At 37.1% G+C, this 16,398-nt stretch overlaps 1 protein-coding gene across 3 annotated transcripts; it reads left to right on the top strand.

Annotated features, from left to right (window-relative positions):
• The first annotated feature begins 77 nt into the window (after nucleotides 1–77).
• On the top strand, nucleotides 78–16,398 carry LOC137011389 (transmembrane protease serine 6). 3 transcript variants are annotated; one of them, XM_067374219.1, is made up of 18 exons: nucleotides 81–315; nucleotides 408–534; nucleotides 1,643–1,785; nucleotides 5,575–5,642; nucleotides 5,719–5,900; nucleotides 6,005–6,046; nucleotides 9,053–9,257; nucleotides 9,343–9,479; nucleotides 9,699–9,811; nucleotides 9,946–10,055; nucleotides 10,122–10,264; nucleotides 10,355–10,453; nucleotides 10,751–10,864; nucleotides 12,501–12,617; nucleotides 12,714–12,882; nucleotides 12,952–13,223; nucleotides 15,217–15,353; nucleotides 15,440–16,396. In XM_067374219.1, exons 1-18 carry the CDS (start codon nucleotides 247–249, stop codon nucleotides 15,599–15,601), a joined length of 2,409 nt encoding a protein of 802 aa, XP_067230320.1. In that variant the 5' UTR covers nucleotides 81–246; the 3' UTR covers nucleotides 15,602–16,396. The 3 variants fall into 3 exon arrangements, with proteins under 3 accessions (XP_067230319.1, XP_067230318.1, XP_067230320.1); XM_067374217.1 differs by having other exon boundaries at nucleotides 79–315; nucleotides 9,946–10,264; nucleotides 15,440–16,397; XM_067374218.1 differs by lacking the exon at nucleotides 6,005–6,046 and having other exon boundaries at nucleotides 78–315; nucleotides 9,946–10,264; nucleotides 15,440–16,398.

Raw genomic sequence — 16,398 nt, 5'->3', positions numbered from 1 at the left:
GTTTTTAAGAGATCCGTTATTAATATTCAGAGGCATTTAAATGGAAACTGTGGCTTTGGACTGTCCTCAGATCAGCAGATACTTCACTATTGATCCGCAGCGGACTTTGGACTGACAAACACAACGGCTCGCTGAGCGACTCCTCAGAACATGTGTGAAGAACCGAACATGTGTGAAATCTGAGACAGAACCACCCGAAACAGGACTGACGGAGCCGAAGATGAACCCGAGATAACGGTTCGGTTGATGATGGAGCTCGGAAACGGGTTCACAGCGGATCCGAATCAAGACAACGACACAATTACACGAGCGCAGGTTTTCCTCTAATAACACCGCAGTCATTGCACAACAAGAACTGTGGAGTTATTTGAGAAGAATATGTGAATATTCATGTGTTTCATGTTAAGGTATCTCGCGCAGATCCGGATCCGTCCCATAAAAGGAGGAGCTTCCCGAAATGGCTGTTTGGCCTCATCTTCATCATCATCCTCTTCATCTTGGCAGGATCTTCATGTCTTATCTGGTACTTTCTGGGTGAGGAAACAGCCACACATCACTGCCAACCAAAGTAGTAAGACTAGAGAAAATGTGAATTTGCTGCTTAATGTGAACATAATCATTTATTATCTGAAGGGGAATAAAGGGAAACATTTGATCATTTAGTTGTTATTGCATAAAACTGAGAATTGCTGGCTTCCATTTGCATTATATTTAAAATACATATGAGACATTTTTAATGAATACTTTATTTATTTATTGGAAAATAAATAAAGTGTTGTCACTAAAGGATTAGTTCCTTCAGAATTAAATTTTCCTGATAATTTACTCTCCTCCATGTCATCCAAGATGTTCATGTCTTTCTTTCTTCAGTGGAAAAGAAATTAAGGTTTTTGAGGAAAACATTCCAGGATTTTTCTCCATATAGTGGACTTCACTGGGGTTCAACAGGTTGAAGGTCCAAATGTCAGTTTCAGTGCAGCTTCAAAGAGCTCTACATGATCCCAGACGAGGAATAAGAGTCTCATCTAGAGAAACCATTGCTAGTTTTCTAAAAAAAAAAAAAAATGATATACTTTTTAACCACAAATGCATGTTTTGCACTGCTCTGTGATGCGCCACGCATTATGTAATAATGTTGGAAAGGTCACGCGTGGCGTAAGTAGAAGTACCGCGATAGAAAAACTCCATCTCATTTTCTCCTCCAACTTCACAATCATCCAACATTGTTGTTTTACCTTTTCTGTAAAGAGTGTTTGACTTAGTCTTTGCACGTTTGTGACGTAGGCGGAAGTACCAATCCAGTGTTTACAAAGCGAACATGCAAACGACCTTTACAAAAAAAAAAGGTAAAATGAAGATGACGGATGATTTTGAAGTTGGAGTTTAAGAGTTGGAGCGTGACCTTTCCAACATGATTATGTAATGTGTGGAGCATCACAGAGCAGTGCAAGACGAGCATTTGTGGTTTAAAAGAATATAAAAAGCTTTGTTAGCCAAATGTTCTTAAAACATATTTCCATTAGCTGGGTTCAGAGTGACAGTCAACAAACATAAACATCAACACAGACTTACTGAGTGCTCCGAGTGTGACCTTTAGCCACCCGTCTCACGTGTGTGTGTGTGTGTGTGTGTGTGTGTTTAGAGTACAGGGTTTGGGTGCTGGAGCCGCGGGTGATCCAGCAGTACACAGCCAGTGTTTCCATACTGAATAAGAACTTCTCTGTGAGCCTGTCCAGTCATGAGAGCTCAGAGTTCAGAGCGGAGGCGACGTCTGTGCAGAACATGGTGAGGCTGGAGTCACAATCCACCTGCAGAAAAGACCAGCAGAGCCCAGTCGCAGAAACAGGCTTTTTTGTAACTGAAAAAGTTATGATTAGACTTTAAGAAAGAAATTAGATTACTTGTAAGTCTAGTCAGAATTTCCGACTTCATAAATAAAGTCAGATTAGAGTCAGATTTGCGGAATAAAGTTGGAATTGCGAAATAAAGTCTGAATTGCAAAATAAAGTTAGAATTGCAAAATAAAGTCTGAATTGCAAGAAATAAAGTCTGAATTGCAAAATAAAATTAGAACTGTGAAATAAAGTCTGAATTGCAAAATAAAGTCAGATTTGTTGAATAAAGTCAGAATCGTGGAATAAAGTCAGAATTGTGAGAAATAAAGTCAAAATTGCAGAATAAAGTTAGAATTGCGAAATAAAGTCTGAATTGCTAGAAATAAAGTCAGAATTGCAAAATAAAGTCAGAATTGTGGAATAAAGTCAGAATTTTGAGAAATAAAGTCAGAATTGCAAGAAATAAAGTCAGAATTGCAAGAAGTAAAGTCTGAATTGCAAAATAAAGTTAAAATTGCAAAATAAAGTCAGATTTGGGGAATAAAGTCAGAATTGTGAGAAATAAAGTCTGAATAGCAAAATAAAGTTAGAATTGCAAAATAAAGTCTGAATTGCAAGAAATAAAGTCAGAATTGTGAGAAATAAAGTCTTAATTGCAAGAAATAAAGTCAGAATTGCAAAATAAAGTCAGATTTGTTGAATAAAGTCAGAATTGTGGAATAAAGTCAGAATTGTGAGAAATAAAGTCAAAATTGCAGAATAAAGTTAGAATTGCGAAATAAAGTCTGAATTGCTAGAAATAAAGTCAGAATTCCAAAATAAAGTCAGAATTGTGGAATAAAGTTAGAATTGCGAAATAAAGTCTGAATTGCAAAATAAAGTTAGAATTGTTGAATAAAGTCAGAATTGTGGAATAAAGTCAGAATTGTGAGAAATAAAGTCAGAATTGTGGAATAAAGTTAGAATTGCAAAATAAAGTCTGAATTGCAAAATAAAGTTAGAATTGCAAAATAAAGTCTGAATTGCAAGAAATAAAGTCTGAATTGCAAGAAATAAAGTCAGAATTGCAAAATAAAGTCAGATTTGTTGAATAAAGTCAGAATTGTGGAATAAAGTCAGAATTGTAAGAAATAAAGTCAGAAATGCGGAATAAAGTTAGAATTGCGAAATAAAGTCTGAATTGCAAAATAAAGTTAGAATTGCAAAATAAAGTCTGAATTGCAAGAACTAAAGTCTGAATTGCAAAATAAAATTAGAACTGCGAAATAAAGTCTGAATTGCAAGAAATAAAGTCAGAATTGTGGAATAAAGTCAGAATTTTGAGAAATAAAGTCAGAATTGCAAGAAATAAAGTCAGAATTGCAAGAAGTAAAGTCTGAATTGCAAAATAAAGTTAAAATTGCAAAATAAAGTCAGATTTGGGGAATAAAGTCAGAATTGTGAGAAATAAAGTCTGAATAGCAAAATAAAGTTAGAATTGCAAAATAAAGTCTGAATTGCAAGAAATAAAGTCAGAATTGTGAGAAATAAAGTCTTAATTGCAAGAAATAAAGTCAGAATTGCAAAATAAAGTCAGATTTGTTGAATAAAGTCAGAATTGTGGAATAAAGTCAGAATTGTGAGAAATAAAGTCAAAATTGCAGAATAAAGTTAGAATTGCGAAATAAAGTCTGAATTGCTAGAAATAAAGTCAGAATTCCAAAATAAAGTCAGAATTGTGGAATAAAGTTAGAATTGCGAAATAAAGTCTGAATTGCAAAATAAAGTTAGAATTGTTGAATAAAGTCAGAATTGTGGAATAAAGTCAGAATTGTGAGAAATAAAGTCAGAATTGTGGAATAAAGTTAGAATTGCAAAATAAAGTCTGAATTGCAAAATAAAGTTAGAATTGCAAAATAAAGTCTGAATTGCAAGAAATAAAGTCTGAATTGCAAGAAATAAAGTCAGAATTGCAAAATAAAGTCAGATTTGTTGAATAAAGTCAGAATTGTGGAATAAAGTCAGAATTGTAAGAAATAAAGTCAGAAATGCGGAATAAAGTTAGAATTGCGAAATAAAGTCTGAATTGCAAAATAAAGTTAGAATTGCAAAATAAAGTCTGAATTGCAAGAACTAAAGTCTGAATTGCAAAATAAAATTAGAACTGCGAAATAAAGTCTGAATTGCAAGAAATAAAGTCAGAATTGTGGAATAAAGTCAGAATTTTGAGAAATAAAGTCAGAATTGCAAGAAATAAAGTCAGAATTGCAAGAAGTAAAGTCTGAATTGCAAAATAAAGTTAAAATTGCAAAATAAAGTCAGATTTGGGGAATAAAGTCAGAATTGTGAGAAATAAAGTCTGAATAGCAAAATAAAGTTAGAATTGCAAAATAAAGTCTGAATTGCAAGAAATAAAGTCAGAATTGTGAGAAATAAAGTCTTAATTGCAAGAAATAAAGTCAGAATTGCAAAATAAAGTCAGATTTGTTGAATAAAGTCAGAATTGTGGAATAAAGTCAGAATTGTGAGAAATAAAGTCAAAATTGCAGAATAAAGTTAGAATTGCGAAATAAAGTCTGAATTGCTAGAAATAAAGTCAGAATTCCAAAATAAAGTCAGAATTGTGGAATAAAGTTAGAATTGCGAAATAAAGTCTGAATTGCAAAATAAAGTTAGAATTGTTGAATAAAGTCAGAATTGTGGAATAAAGTCAGAATTGTGAGAAATAAAGTCAGAATTGTGGAATAAAGTTAGAATTGCAAAATAAAGTCTGAATTGCAAAATAAAGTTAGAATTGCAAAATAAAGTCTGAATTGCAAGAAATAAAGTCTGAATTGCAAGAAATAAAGTCAGAATTGCAAAATAAAGTCAGATTTGTTGAATAAAGTCAGAATTGTGGAATAAAGTCAGAATGGTAAGAAATAAAGTCAGAAATGCGGAATAAAGTTAGAATTGCGAAATAAAGTCTGAATTGCAAAATAAAGTTAGAATTGCAAAATAAAGTCTGAATTGCAAGAACTAAAGTCTGAATTGCAAAATAAAATTAGAACTGCGAAATAAAGTCTGAATTGCAAGAAATAAAGTCAGAATTGTGGTATAAAGTCAGAATTGTGAGAAATAAAGTCAAAATTGCAGAATAAAGTCAGAATTGCAAGAAATAAAGTCAGAATTGCAAAATAAAGTCAAATTTGTGGAATAAAGTCAGAATTTTGAGAAATAAAGTCAGAATTGCAAGAAATAAAGTCAGAATTGCAAGAAATAAAGTCTGAATTGCAAAATAAAGTTAGAATTGCAAAATAAAGTCAGATTTGGGGAATAAAGTCAGAATTGTGAGAAATAAAGTCTGAATAGCAAAATAAAGTTAGAATTGCAAAATAAAGTCTGAATTGCAAGAAATAAAGTCAGAATTGCAAAATAAAGTCAAATTTGTGGAATAAAGTCAGAATTGTGAGAAATAAAGTCAGAAATGCAGAATAAAGTTAGAATTGCAAAATAAAGTCAGAATTGTGAGAAATAAAGTCAGAAATGCGGAATAAAAGTTAGAATTACAAAATAAAGTCAGATTTGCGATAAATAAAGTCAGACTTGTGAGAAATAAAGTCAGAAATGCGGAATAAAGTTACAATTGCAAAATAAAGTCAGAATTGCTGATCAACCAGCATGGATTTGTCTGGTGAAGCTGACACTTCATCTATAACTAGGTGTTTTACACTAGAACATGCAACACAGTTATCGTCATTATTTCATGACTCTTTGACAGGTTGAGAAGCTGGTGAAGTCCACAGACCTGTCCAGATACTTCAACTTCACAGCGGTCTTCGCCTTTGGGTGAGGAAGCCGTCACTTGTGTTAATCAGCTGAGATCTGTGCAGGAACCTTCACGTGTCCTCTGGTGTTTCTGTAGGGAGGGCAGCGTGGTGGCACACCTCTGGCTGCGCCTGTCGGTTCCCGTCAGTCACGTGGAGAAGGTGAGCGTGGCACGGCTGAACGCAAGTGTGTTCAGAGAGCTGCAGCGCTTCACTGACGCACAGCAGATCAGCAGCTACGAGGGTTTCCAGCTGCTGCTGCCGTCGCTCAGCATCACTGGTAACTCTCATCAGATGCACTCACGCTCTCGTGCTTCTCATGTGTGATGACTTCTGCTGCATTTCTGTTCACTTTTTTTTACTGCTTTGTGTTTTACTTTCCAGAAACCAACCCCAAAGTTATAGATCTTTTTCAAGCCACTTTTGGTATGATTTTTTTTTCTTTTTCTCTTTTTTTATTTTGCTGTGGGATTTTTTTCTAGAACAGTAATTTTGAGGTTTTAATTGACTTTCATGCATTTTCAACACGTTTTAAATCAGTTTTGAAATAATGCAGTTGTACCAACAAGTATTAAAGGGTTAGTTCACCCAAAAATTACTCACCCTCGTGCCATTTTACACCCGTAAAACCTTCGTTAATCTTCGGAACGCAAATTAAGAAATTTTTGTTGAAATCCGATGGTTCAGTGAGGCCATTTTTGGGTGAAGTAACCCTTTAAATCACATTTAAAAATGCCTGAATATGATTCATTAGATCACGAAATTATCAAATCAAGTGTCATTTTAAATTCACAATTGCAAGAAATAAAGTCAGAATTGTGAAATAAAGTCAGAATTGCTGAATAAAGTGATAATTACAAAATAAAGTCAGAATTGCAGAATAAATTCAGAGTTGCGAGAAATAACGTCAGAATTGCGGAACAAAGTCAAAATTGTGAAATTAAGGTAAGAATTGCTGAATAAAGTGAGAATTGCAAATTAAAGTCAGAATTGTGGAATAAAGTCAGAATTGTGAGAAATAAAGTCAGAACTGTGGAATAAAGTCAGAATTGTGGAATATAGTCAGAATTGCGAGAAACAAAGTCAGAATTGTGGAATAAAGTCAGAATTGCGCGAAATAAAGTCAGAATTGTGGAATAAAGTCAGAATTGTGAGAAATAAAGTCAGAATTGTGGAATAAAGTCAGAATTGCGAGAAATAAAGTCAGAATTGTGGAATAAAGTCAGAATTGCGAGAAATAAAGTCAGAATTGTGGAATAAAGTCAGAATTGCGAGAAATAAAGTCAGAATTGTGGAATAAAGTCAGAATTGTGGGATAAAGTCAGAATTGTGGAATAAAGTCAGAATTGCGAGAAATAAAGTCAGAATTGCGAGAAATAAAGTCAGAATTGTGGAATAAAGTCAGAATTGTGGGATAAAGTCAGAATTGCGAGAAATAAAGTCAGAATTGCGAGAAATAAAGTCAGAATTGTGAGAAATAAAGTCAGAACTGTGGAATAAAGTCAGAATTGTGGAATATAGTCAGAATTGCGAGAAACAAAGTCAGAATTGTGGAATAAAGTCAGAATTGCGTGAAATAAAGTCAGAATTGTGGAATAAAGTCAGAATTGCGAGAAATAAAGTCAGAATTGTGGAATAAAGTCAGAATTGCGAGAAATAAAGTCAGAATTGTGGAATAAATTCAGAATTGTGGGATAAAGTCAGAATTGTGGAATAAAGTCAGAATTGCGAGAAATAAAGTCAGAATTGCGAGAAATAAGAATTGCGAGAAATAAAGTCAGAATTGCGAGAAATAAAGTCAGAATTGTGGAATAAAGTCAGAATTGCGAGAAATAAAGTCAGAATTGTGGAATAAAGTCAGAATTGTGGAATAAAGTCAGAATTGTGAGAAATAAAGTCAGAATTGTGGAATAAAGTCAGAATTGTAAGAAATAAAGTCAGAATTGTGGAATAAAGTCAGAATTGCGAGAAATAAAGTCAGAATTGTGGAATAAAGTCAGAATTGTGGAATAAAGTCAGAATTGCGAGAAATAAAGTCAGAATTGCGAAATAAAGTCAGAATTGTGGAATAAAGTCAGAATTGTGGAATAAAGTCAGAATTGCGAGAAATAAAGTCAGAATTGTGGAATAAAATCAGAATTGTGGAATAAAGTCAGAATTGCGAGAAATAAAGTCAGAATTGTGGAATAAAGTCAGAATTGCGAGAAATAAAGTCAGAATTGTGGAATAAAGTCAGAATTGCTAGAAATAAAGACAGAATTGTGAAATAAAGTCAAAATTATGGAATAAAGTCAGAATTGCACGAAATAAAGTCAGAATTGTGGAATAAATTCAGAATTGCGAGAAATAAAGTCAGAATTGTGTAATAAAATCAGAATTGCGAGAAATAAAGTCAGAATTGTGGACTAAATTCAGTATTGCGGAATAAAGTCAGAATTGTGGAATAAAGTCAGAATTGCTAGAAATAAAGACAGAATTGTGAAATAAAGTCAGAATTATGGAATAAAGTCAGAATTGCACTAAATAAAGTCAGAATTGTGGAATAAATTCAGAATTGCGAGAAATAAAGTCAGAATTGTGGAATAAATTCAGAATTGCGAGAAATAAAGTCAGAATTGTGGAATAAAATCAGAATTGCGAGAAATAAAGTAAGAATTGTGGAATAAAATCAGAATTGCGAGAAATAAAGTCAGAATTGTGGAATAAAATCAGAATTGCGAGAAATAAAGTCAGAATTGTGGAATAAAATCAGAATTGCGAGAAATAAAGTAAGAATTGTGGAATAAAGCCAGAATTGCGAAAAATAAAGTCAGAATTGTGGAATAAAGTCAGAATTGTGGAATAAAGCCAGAATTGCGAGAAATAAAGTCAGAATTGTGGAATAAAGCCAGAATTGCGAGAAATAAAGTCAGAATTGTGGAATAAAGTCAGAATTGTGGAATAAAGTCAGAATTGCGAGAAATAAAGTCAGAATTGTGGAATAAAGTCAGAATTGTGAGAAATAAAGTCAGAATTGCAAAATAAAGCAGAATTGTAGGAAATAATCTCAGAACTGTGAGATAAAAAATTGCAATTATCAATTATATTTTTTATTCTGTGACGGAAACAAGCTTCTATAGTTTATCTATTTAAAAACTAGATGTCTTTGACCATTGTTTGTTTTTTCTTTCATGTTATAAAAACTCTCTAGAGACGCATTCGTTCAGCTCAGGCGAACCGTTGCTCTCACCGATCGCTTGGTCTGAAGAGTCTGTAGAAGTGCGTAATGTTTAAAGGAATGCTAGACATACTCAAGACAATGAAAACTTCTTGCAGAGTTCAGTTTTTAACATGAACATATATTGAATATATTGAGTAGATGAAATCCTGCAGGCGCTCCTGCACCCCAACATCTCTGAGACTTGTCTGTCCTGAAGTGTCCTTTCCTCACAGACTGTTACCGCTACACGTCGCTGCTCTCCACGGAGCCCGTGCTGCTGGAGGGGCCGAACACGCAGCGCTCCTCGTGTCTGTGGCACCTGAGGGCCCCTGCGGGTTCCCGTCTGGAGCTCAGGGTGGAGTGGCTCCTGGCGGAGTGTCGTGACCGACTGATCATCTACGACTCCGTCACGCCAGCAGACTCTCATCTCATCACCTCGTGAGACAAATATTCATCTTTGCTCGTGTCAGCTGCACCATCTCTGATGACTGTCACTGTAGGGTGTGTTTAATCTCTCTCTCAGGCTGTACGGATGCAGCCGGTACGAGCAGACGGTGCAGCTCTTGTCGTCTGCTAACTGGATGACGGTGGTTTGGAAACAGGGTCTGTACAATTACAAGGATACGTTTTCTCTGAGCGCACGGGCCTGGCCGGACCAGGGTAAACAATTCAACTCAATTCAATTGAAATACCTTTATTGGCATGATGTTTTGAATTTAGAATGACAGAGAAAATAGTTTACCAGCACCTTCTCCATTTTTTAATGCATTTTTTCTTGCAGCGTACAACTGATGCCGATTTAATAAGAGATTTCATTCAATCTTTTTTTAATGTGTTGTTAAGCGATGCTGAGGTTGTGTTTGTCATGTTGTGTTTCAGAATGTTCCTACAGTGTTGTGTTAGAGAAGAAAGACGGCATCCAGGGGATTTTACGGACCCCCTTCTACCCCAGTTATTACCCTCCCGACACCAACTGCACGTGGATCTTCACTGTAAGACTCTCTCTTTAGACTGTTCACTTTTGAAAATGCAAAAATGCAGAAACTTTTATGTGAAGGGTAGGGTTAGGGGAGAGAATATACCGTTTGTACAGAATAAAAATCATTATGTCCGTGTGTGTGTTCAGGTGCCGTCGGTAGAGTTCGGTCTGGCTTTGTTCTTTGAAGGATATGAGCTGAACCGCGCGAGTTACAGCCAGACGTGCACGCAGGGCAGATGGAGCATCCAGAACCGCAGGTCAGTCCTGCAGACGCAATCACCAGCGTGTGTGTCAGTGTGTGACGGCAGTGTGTTTGTGCGCAGGCTGTGCGGCGTCCGAGGTTTGCAGCCGTACGCGGAGCGGATCTACCTGCTGTCCTCCAACGTCACCGTGTCCATGACGTCAGAGGTTTCTCTCACCGGCCCGGGCCTGCAGGTTCACTACAGCATCTTTAACCAGTCCGATCGTTAGTACACCTCTTTATTAACCACTAAACTTAGTAAACCTACATGCTGTTTAAAACACTGACTGCATGTGCGTGTGTGTGTTTGCTCAGCGTGTCCTGGTCAGGTGCTTTGCAACATAAACGGTCTCTGTGTGCCGGCGTGTGACGGTATATCAGACTGCGCCAACGGACTAGATGAGAGAAACTGCGGTAAATTCCCATTTATTCATTTCATGATGCTTGGAAACGGTTATGACTAATGCCAAACAATATTTTCTACCTAATTCTAAAGAAACGCTTTCAGGAAGTGAAAAATGTCATCGGACGTGAGTGTGGGCAGAGTGCGATGCAAATATCTCAGTTACATGAGTCACTGAATTTATGCAACACACTCCGCTTTTTAAGAAAAGAAATGTGTTGAAAAACATCTTGCTAAAAAAAAAGGTGATACAATCAACACTATTTATATTTGAACAACGTGTGTTATCATGTGTGTGTGTCGTGCAGTGTGTATCGCTCAGTTCCAGTGCTCAGAGGACAGTCAGTGTGTCGACTACTATAAAGTGTGTGACCAGCACCCGGACTGCATTGAGGGCAGTGACGAGGACAACTGCACACATGGTAGATACACACACTCACACACACACACACACACACACACACGCGCACACACACACACACACACACACACACACACACACACACACACACACACACACACACACACACACACACACACACACACACACACACACACACACACACAGGTTTGTTTTGCTATCTTAGGACATTGCATAGACTTCCATTAATTTTATATCAGGTCAATGATATTTTTTTATCCCCTACACTACCCCTACTCCTAAACCTACCCATCGCAGAAACATGTGCACATCACTAGATTTAAATAAAAACCTCTTTTGGCTGAGATAAAACTATTGAGGACCAGTCAATGTCTCAGTAGTGGGTTCTGAAGGTATTCCACAATATAAATGAGGACATTTGGTCCTCACAAGTATAGTCAAAACGAGAACACTCAGACACACACACACACACACACACACACACACACACACTTTATGGGTGACACAAACTGTCAATAACAGGTCAAATTTGACATCAAAATGAGATACATTTTATTTTAATTTAAAAAATTGAATTAGGGTCATTTAGATTTTATTTGCATGGTGACATTATTTTCCTGACATTTCAACACATTTAATTTAAAAAAAAATCTCATGCAGTAATTTTAGTACAGTAAAATAATTCTAATGATTTATACATTTACTGAAGCATGAATTTAATACAGTACAGAAACTGCTGTGAAGTACTAATACTATATATAGAATGTATTACTATATATATACACATTTATTCGACATGAAAATAATGGACCATTATTAAGTAATAATTAAAACAAATGACGGTCCTGAAAATAAATTTCTTTTTGCAAATTTTTTTTTTTTTTTTTTTTTTTGAAATATGTGGAAGCTTGTTTCCGCCAAAATTCCGCCATTTCTTGCAATTCTGACTTTATTCCACAATTCTGACTTTATTTCGCAATTCTGACTTTATTTCTCACAATTCTGACTTTATTCCACAATTCTGACTTTATTTCTCACAATTCTGACTTTATTCCACAATTCTGACTTTATTTCTCACAATTCTGACTTTATTCCACAATTTTGACTGTATTTCTCACAATTCTGACTTTATTCCACAATTCTGACTTTATTCCACAATTCTGACTTTATTTCTCACAATTCTGACTTTATTCCACAATTCTGACTTTATTTCTCACAATTCTGACTTTATTCCACAATTCTGACTTTATTTCTCACAATTCTGACTTTATTCCACAGTTCTGACTTTATTTCTCACAATTCTGACTTTATTCCACAATTCTGACTTTATTTCTCACAATTCTGACTTTATTCCACAATTCTGACTTTATTTCTCACAATTCTGACTTTATTCCACAATTTTGACTGTATTTCTCACAATTCTGACTTTATTTATCTCACAATTAAATTTTTTATCTCAGAATTGTGAGATATAAACTCGCAATTGTGAGAAAAAAGTCAGAGTTACTTCTTTAATTTTTTCTCATGTGGCGAAACCAAACTTCCATATAAATATGACTTGTTCTTCACACGAAATTCACCCTTTTAAATGAAGCTGCCTATAATTACTACATACAGTATAAAGCCCATGAGGTGTATCTGTACCTCTGTGTGTGTGTGTGTGTGTGTGTGTTCAGGTGTACCATGTTCTGATATGACGTATGTATGTGGAGATGGGACATGTCTGAAGAAGCCAAACCCAGAATGCGACTTCATCACGGACTGTCCTGATGAATCCGACGAGAAATACTGTGGTAAGAACATCTCACAGTGTGTGTGTGTGTGTGTGTGTGTGTGTGTGTGTGTGTGTGTGTGCGTACATGTGTGTTTTGATAATGTTCTCTCTGCAGACTGTGGTCTAAGGCCGTTCAGCAGCCGTGTGGTGGGCGGGGCCGATGCAGAGGAGGGGGAGTGGCCATGGCAGGCCAGCCTGCAGATCAGTGGGCGGCACATATGCGGAGGGGCTTTAGTCTCCGCCCAGTGGGTGGTGTCTGCGGCTCACTGCTTCTACGACGACAGGTGAGTGACCGCATCCGCCTGCCGGTCTGTGCTCATTCTGTCCAGGTGAATGCACTTTTCTGTCTGCAGATTCTTCTCCCCGTCTGTGTGGACCATCTATCTTGGTAAACTGCGTCTCAATGGCAACAGTCAGTCGGAGGAGGCCGTTCGAGTGTCACACATTCACTTGCATCACTATTATGATGATGAGACTCACGACTATGACGTGGCGCTGCTGCGGCTGGTGCGGCCCGTGTGGTCGGGCACTCTGGCTCATCCGGTCTGTCTGCCGCCCGCGACGCACCAGCTGGAGGCTGACCTGCTGTGCTGGGTGACGGGATGGGGAGCGCTGCGGGAGGGAGGTATGAGCGCTGAAACCGCATGTCAACATGTGAATCCACACGCTTTTACGAATTAAGGTCCCAAAGGTGGGGGGGTTCTGTAGCGATGCCATAGAAAAATTATTTTTGGTTCTCCAATGAACCACTTAATGTGAAGAACATTTTAAAGCGGTGGTTGATTATGATTTCACTGTTTTAACTGTAGTTAGTGTGTAATGTTGATGTTTGATCATAAACATCATCTGCAAAGTTACGACAATCAAAGTTCAATGCAAAGAGAGATTTTCTTTTACAGAAATCGCTTTTTAAACAGCTGGTAGGGACTACAACGAGTTTCTTCCCGGGTTGGTGACATCACAAACCCTATAATTTACATAAACCCCGCCCCTGAGAACACACAACAAAGGGGGCGGGGCCATGTTGGGCTGCTTTAGAGAAGAGGAAGAGTTGTTGTAGTCGAGTGTTGTTGTCATGCCGTCATTTTACGCCGAACTGCTTCACAAACGAGGGTCGATTCAACACAAAAGATGAACATGACGGCACATGCTAGTGGATGAGTTGAATCAACTCCACAGCAACTACATCAATTTATCCACTAACCATTCAGAAACGTCTAAAAGTTGTAACTTCTTCCTGAGTCTCTCCATCAGTGTCGACTCCGGTTTGAACAATGTAAGGCTGAACACTTTCCTCATTTTGGCTGCGTGAGATTCTCCAGCTTTGTTGTTGTTGAGCTGTTAAAGCTCCGCCCTCTTCTGGAAAGCGGAGCTCATTTGCATTTAAAGGAACACACACAAAAATGGCGTGCATCATGAAGCTGAAGTTGCGATCGTCTTTACTCTAGAGTTCAACAGTGCCCGGACAGTTTTTCAGCAGCGCTGGTTCCGGAAGTGTTTTTGTTTTCATTAATTTTTCCCATAGAGATTTAAAATAGTCTTTACAAACTTTGATTGAAGCAAACATGTTTTTGAAAATCGGACAAGACAAAAGCACAAGACTGTGAACTTAAAGGGTTAGTTCACCCCAAAATGAAAATTAATCATTAGTCATTAATTACTCACCCTAATGTTGTTCCACACCCGTAAGACCTTCGTTCATCTTTGACAAATCCTTTTGATGACAGAATGCTCAGATTTCCTTCCATTTACGGCCTTTGTAACGACCACTTTGACGCTTCAAAAACAGAAACTAATCCATATAAATCAAGCAGTTTAGTCCAAATTTTCTAAAGAAAATCAATCGCTTGTTATGATGAAAAGATTTAATTTAGGCTTTTACTCGCATGTAAACATTGATCAGCGAACATAAACAGAAGCTCAACCGAACCTGAATAACGCCCAAGAGCAAACGTTTCACTTTTCATGTTCATTTCACTTTTGGTGTGAAAGGGGCGAAAAACATTTGCTAAAAGTAGAACTTTTTTGTTGTTATTAAAAAACAAACAAGCAAACCCAGCCCAGGTGAGAAAAAGTAACACACAAGTAATGTAACGCATTGCTTTTCATTAAAAGTAACACAATATTGCAATGCATTACTTTTAAATGTATCTTTCCCAACACTGGACGTGACAGATCTCTGTAGCGCCTCAGTCATTTCACTACTACAGCAGCAAATAAACATGAATGAAAGGATTGCTGAAAGATTCAGTAGAACTTACTGAAATGAATCACGTCTCCTGTAATCACTCTATCAGTGTTTCACAGACAAAAATAGCTTGTGAATGTGGCCTGAAACAAAGTGAGTTTTTTAAAATATCAGCTAAATTCATCTGTAAATCCACATTTCAAAGCGGATATTCACATCTTTGTCACCCTTTTCACCCCTGATGAGATTGCAAAAAATTAAACCACCAAAACTAAAATATGAGGAACAGAATCACAATATGCCTTTATTTTTGATGCTGTGAGGGACAATCACCTTGTTATTAAATAGAGGAAAAGACAGCAGAGTAGGAATAATGCTGTTTTTAGACACTGGAAATCCTTGTGATTGTGTGTCTGTGTCTCTCCATCAGGGGCAGTGAGTGACGTTCTGCAGAAAGTAGACGTGCGATTGGTCAGTGAAGATGCATGCGTGCGTTCGTATGGATACCTGATCACTCCCAGAATGATTTGTGCCGGTTATCGCAGTGGAGGGAAAGACGCCTGTCAGGTGACACACCGTGATCGTACCGCCGTAACCGTGATGATGCATAAAAGCTGCTGAGGGCCGAAGTGACGCGTCTGTTTCTCTGTCAGGGCGACTCCGGTGGTCCGCTGGTGTGTCAGGAACCGTCTGGACGCTGGTTTCTGGCCGGTGTGGTGAGCTGGGGAAGAGGCTGTGGACGGCCTGATTATTACGGAGTCTACACGCGCATCACCAAACTCACCGGATGGATCAAGCGCCTCATTTCTTCCTGAGAGGCACTATCTGAACTCATCTGGGACAGTCAGAGACCTTCAGTCTCCATAAACCACTTTCCAGCTTAATGGGAAATGTTGAAGATATCAGTCATGTGGATGTGTAGAATTGAGTTTAGGTTCATAAACATTCAGCTGGACTAAACAATATAACCTCATTCAATATCAGGATTTATTTGTAATGTTTATATGTAATTATTTAGACATCAGATGGTCAGATTTTGGCAGAGCTCTGAAAATGACTTCATGCAAAACTGAAGGATCTGTCATCATTTACTCTTGTGTTCCAAACCTGTAAGACTTTCATTCTTTCATGGAAACCAAAGTGAGAAATTCTGAAGAATGTAACAGCGGCCTGTGGTGACGACATGAGGGGGAATAAATGAGGCAGTTTTCGTTTTTGAGTTTACTTTTCCTGTAAAACTCTCTTTGTTGTAGAAAAGCAGTGCTTTATGTAGCTGGCAAATTGGTTAAAGGTTAAAATTAATTTATAAGAAACACAAATTCATATTTGCTGGAACAAATAAAGCCTTTGTACAAAATTTTTATGTATTTAAGAAAGTATTGAGCTCTCAGTATGACTGTGAGACCCGTGACTGTCTGTGGCTCAATACTGACACCCTGTGGTCAAGCGCAGAATCACACAGCGCCACGCTGAAACGCAGTTAAAGGCACCATGTAATCAAAATTGACTAGTATTTTTTTATGGAATATTGAAGCATTTACTCTAAATGATTTTCTGTGTTTTAAATTCATGTTCTGATAATCTTGAATCACAATATCTTCCTCTTGCAGCA

This window comes from Chanodichthys erythropterus, chromosome 21, assembly GCF_024489055.1.
Source record: "Chanodichthys erythropterus isolate Z2021 chromosome 21, ASM2448905v1, whole genome shotgun sequence".
Taxonomy (NCBI): domain Eukaryota; kingdom Metazoa; phylum Chordata; class Actinopteri; order Cypriniformes; family Xenocyprididae; genus Chanodichthys; species Chanodichthys erythropterus.
The sequence above is the reverse complement of the archived record's forward strand: the minus strand, read 5'-3'. Positions and strand labels throughout refer to the sequence as shown.

Excerpts from the sequence above, each read along its gene's own strand:
- LOC137011389 (XM_067374217.1), top strand. The coding sequence starts at position 247 with ATGATGGAGCTCGGAAACGGGTTCACAGCGGATCCGAATCAAGACAAC. Across the intron at positions 1,786-5,574 it reads CGACGTCTGTGCAGAACATG|GTTGAGAAGCTGGTGAAGTC; the intron begins GTGAGGCTGGAG and ends ACTCTTTGACAG. Across the intron at positions 9,258-9,342 it reads GACTCTCATCTCATCACCTC|GCTGTACGGATGCAGCCGGT; the intron begins GTGAGACAAATA and ends TCTCTCTCTCAG.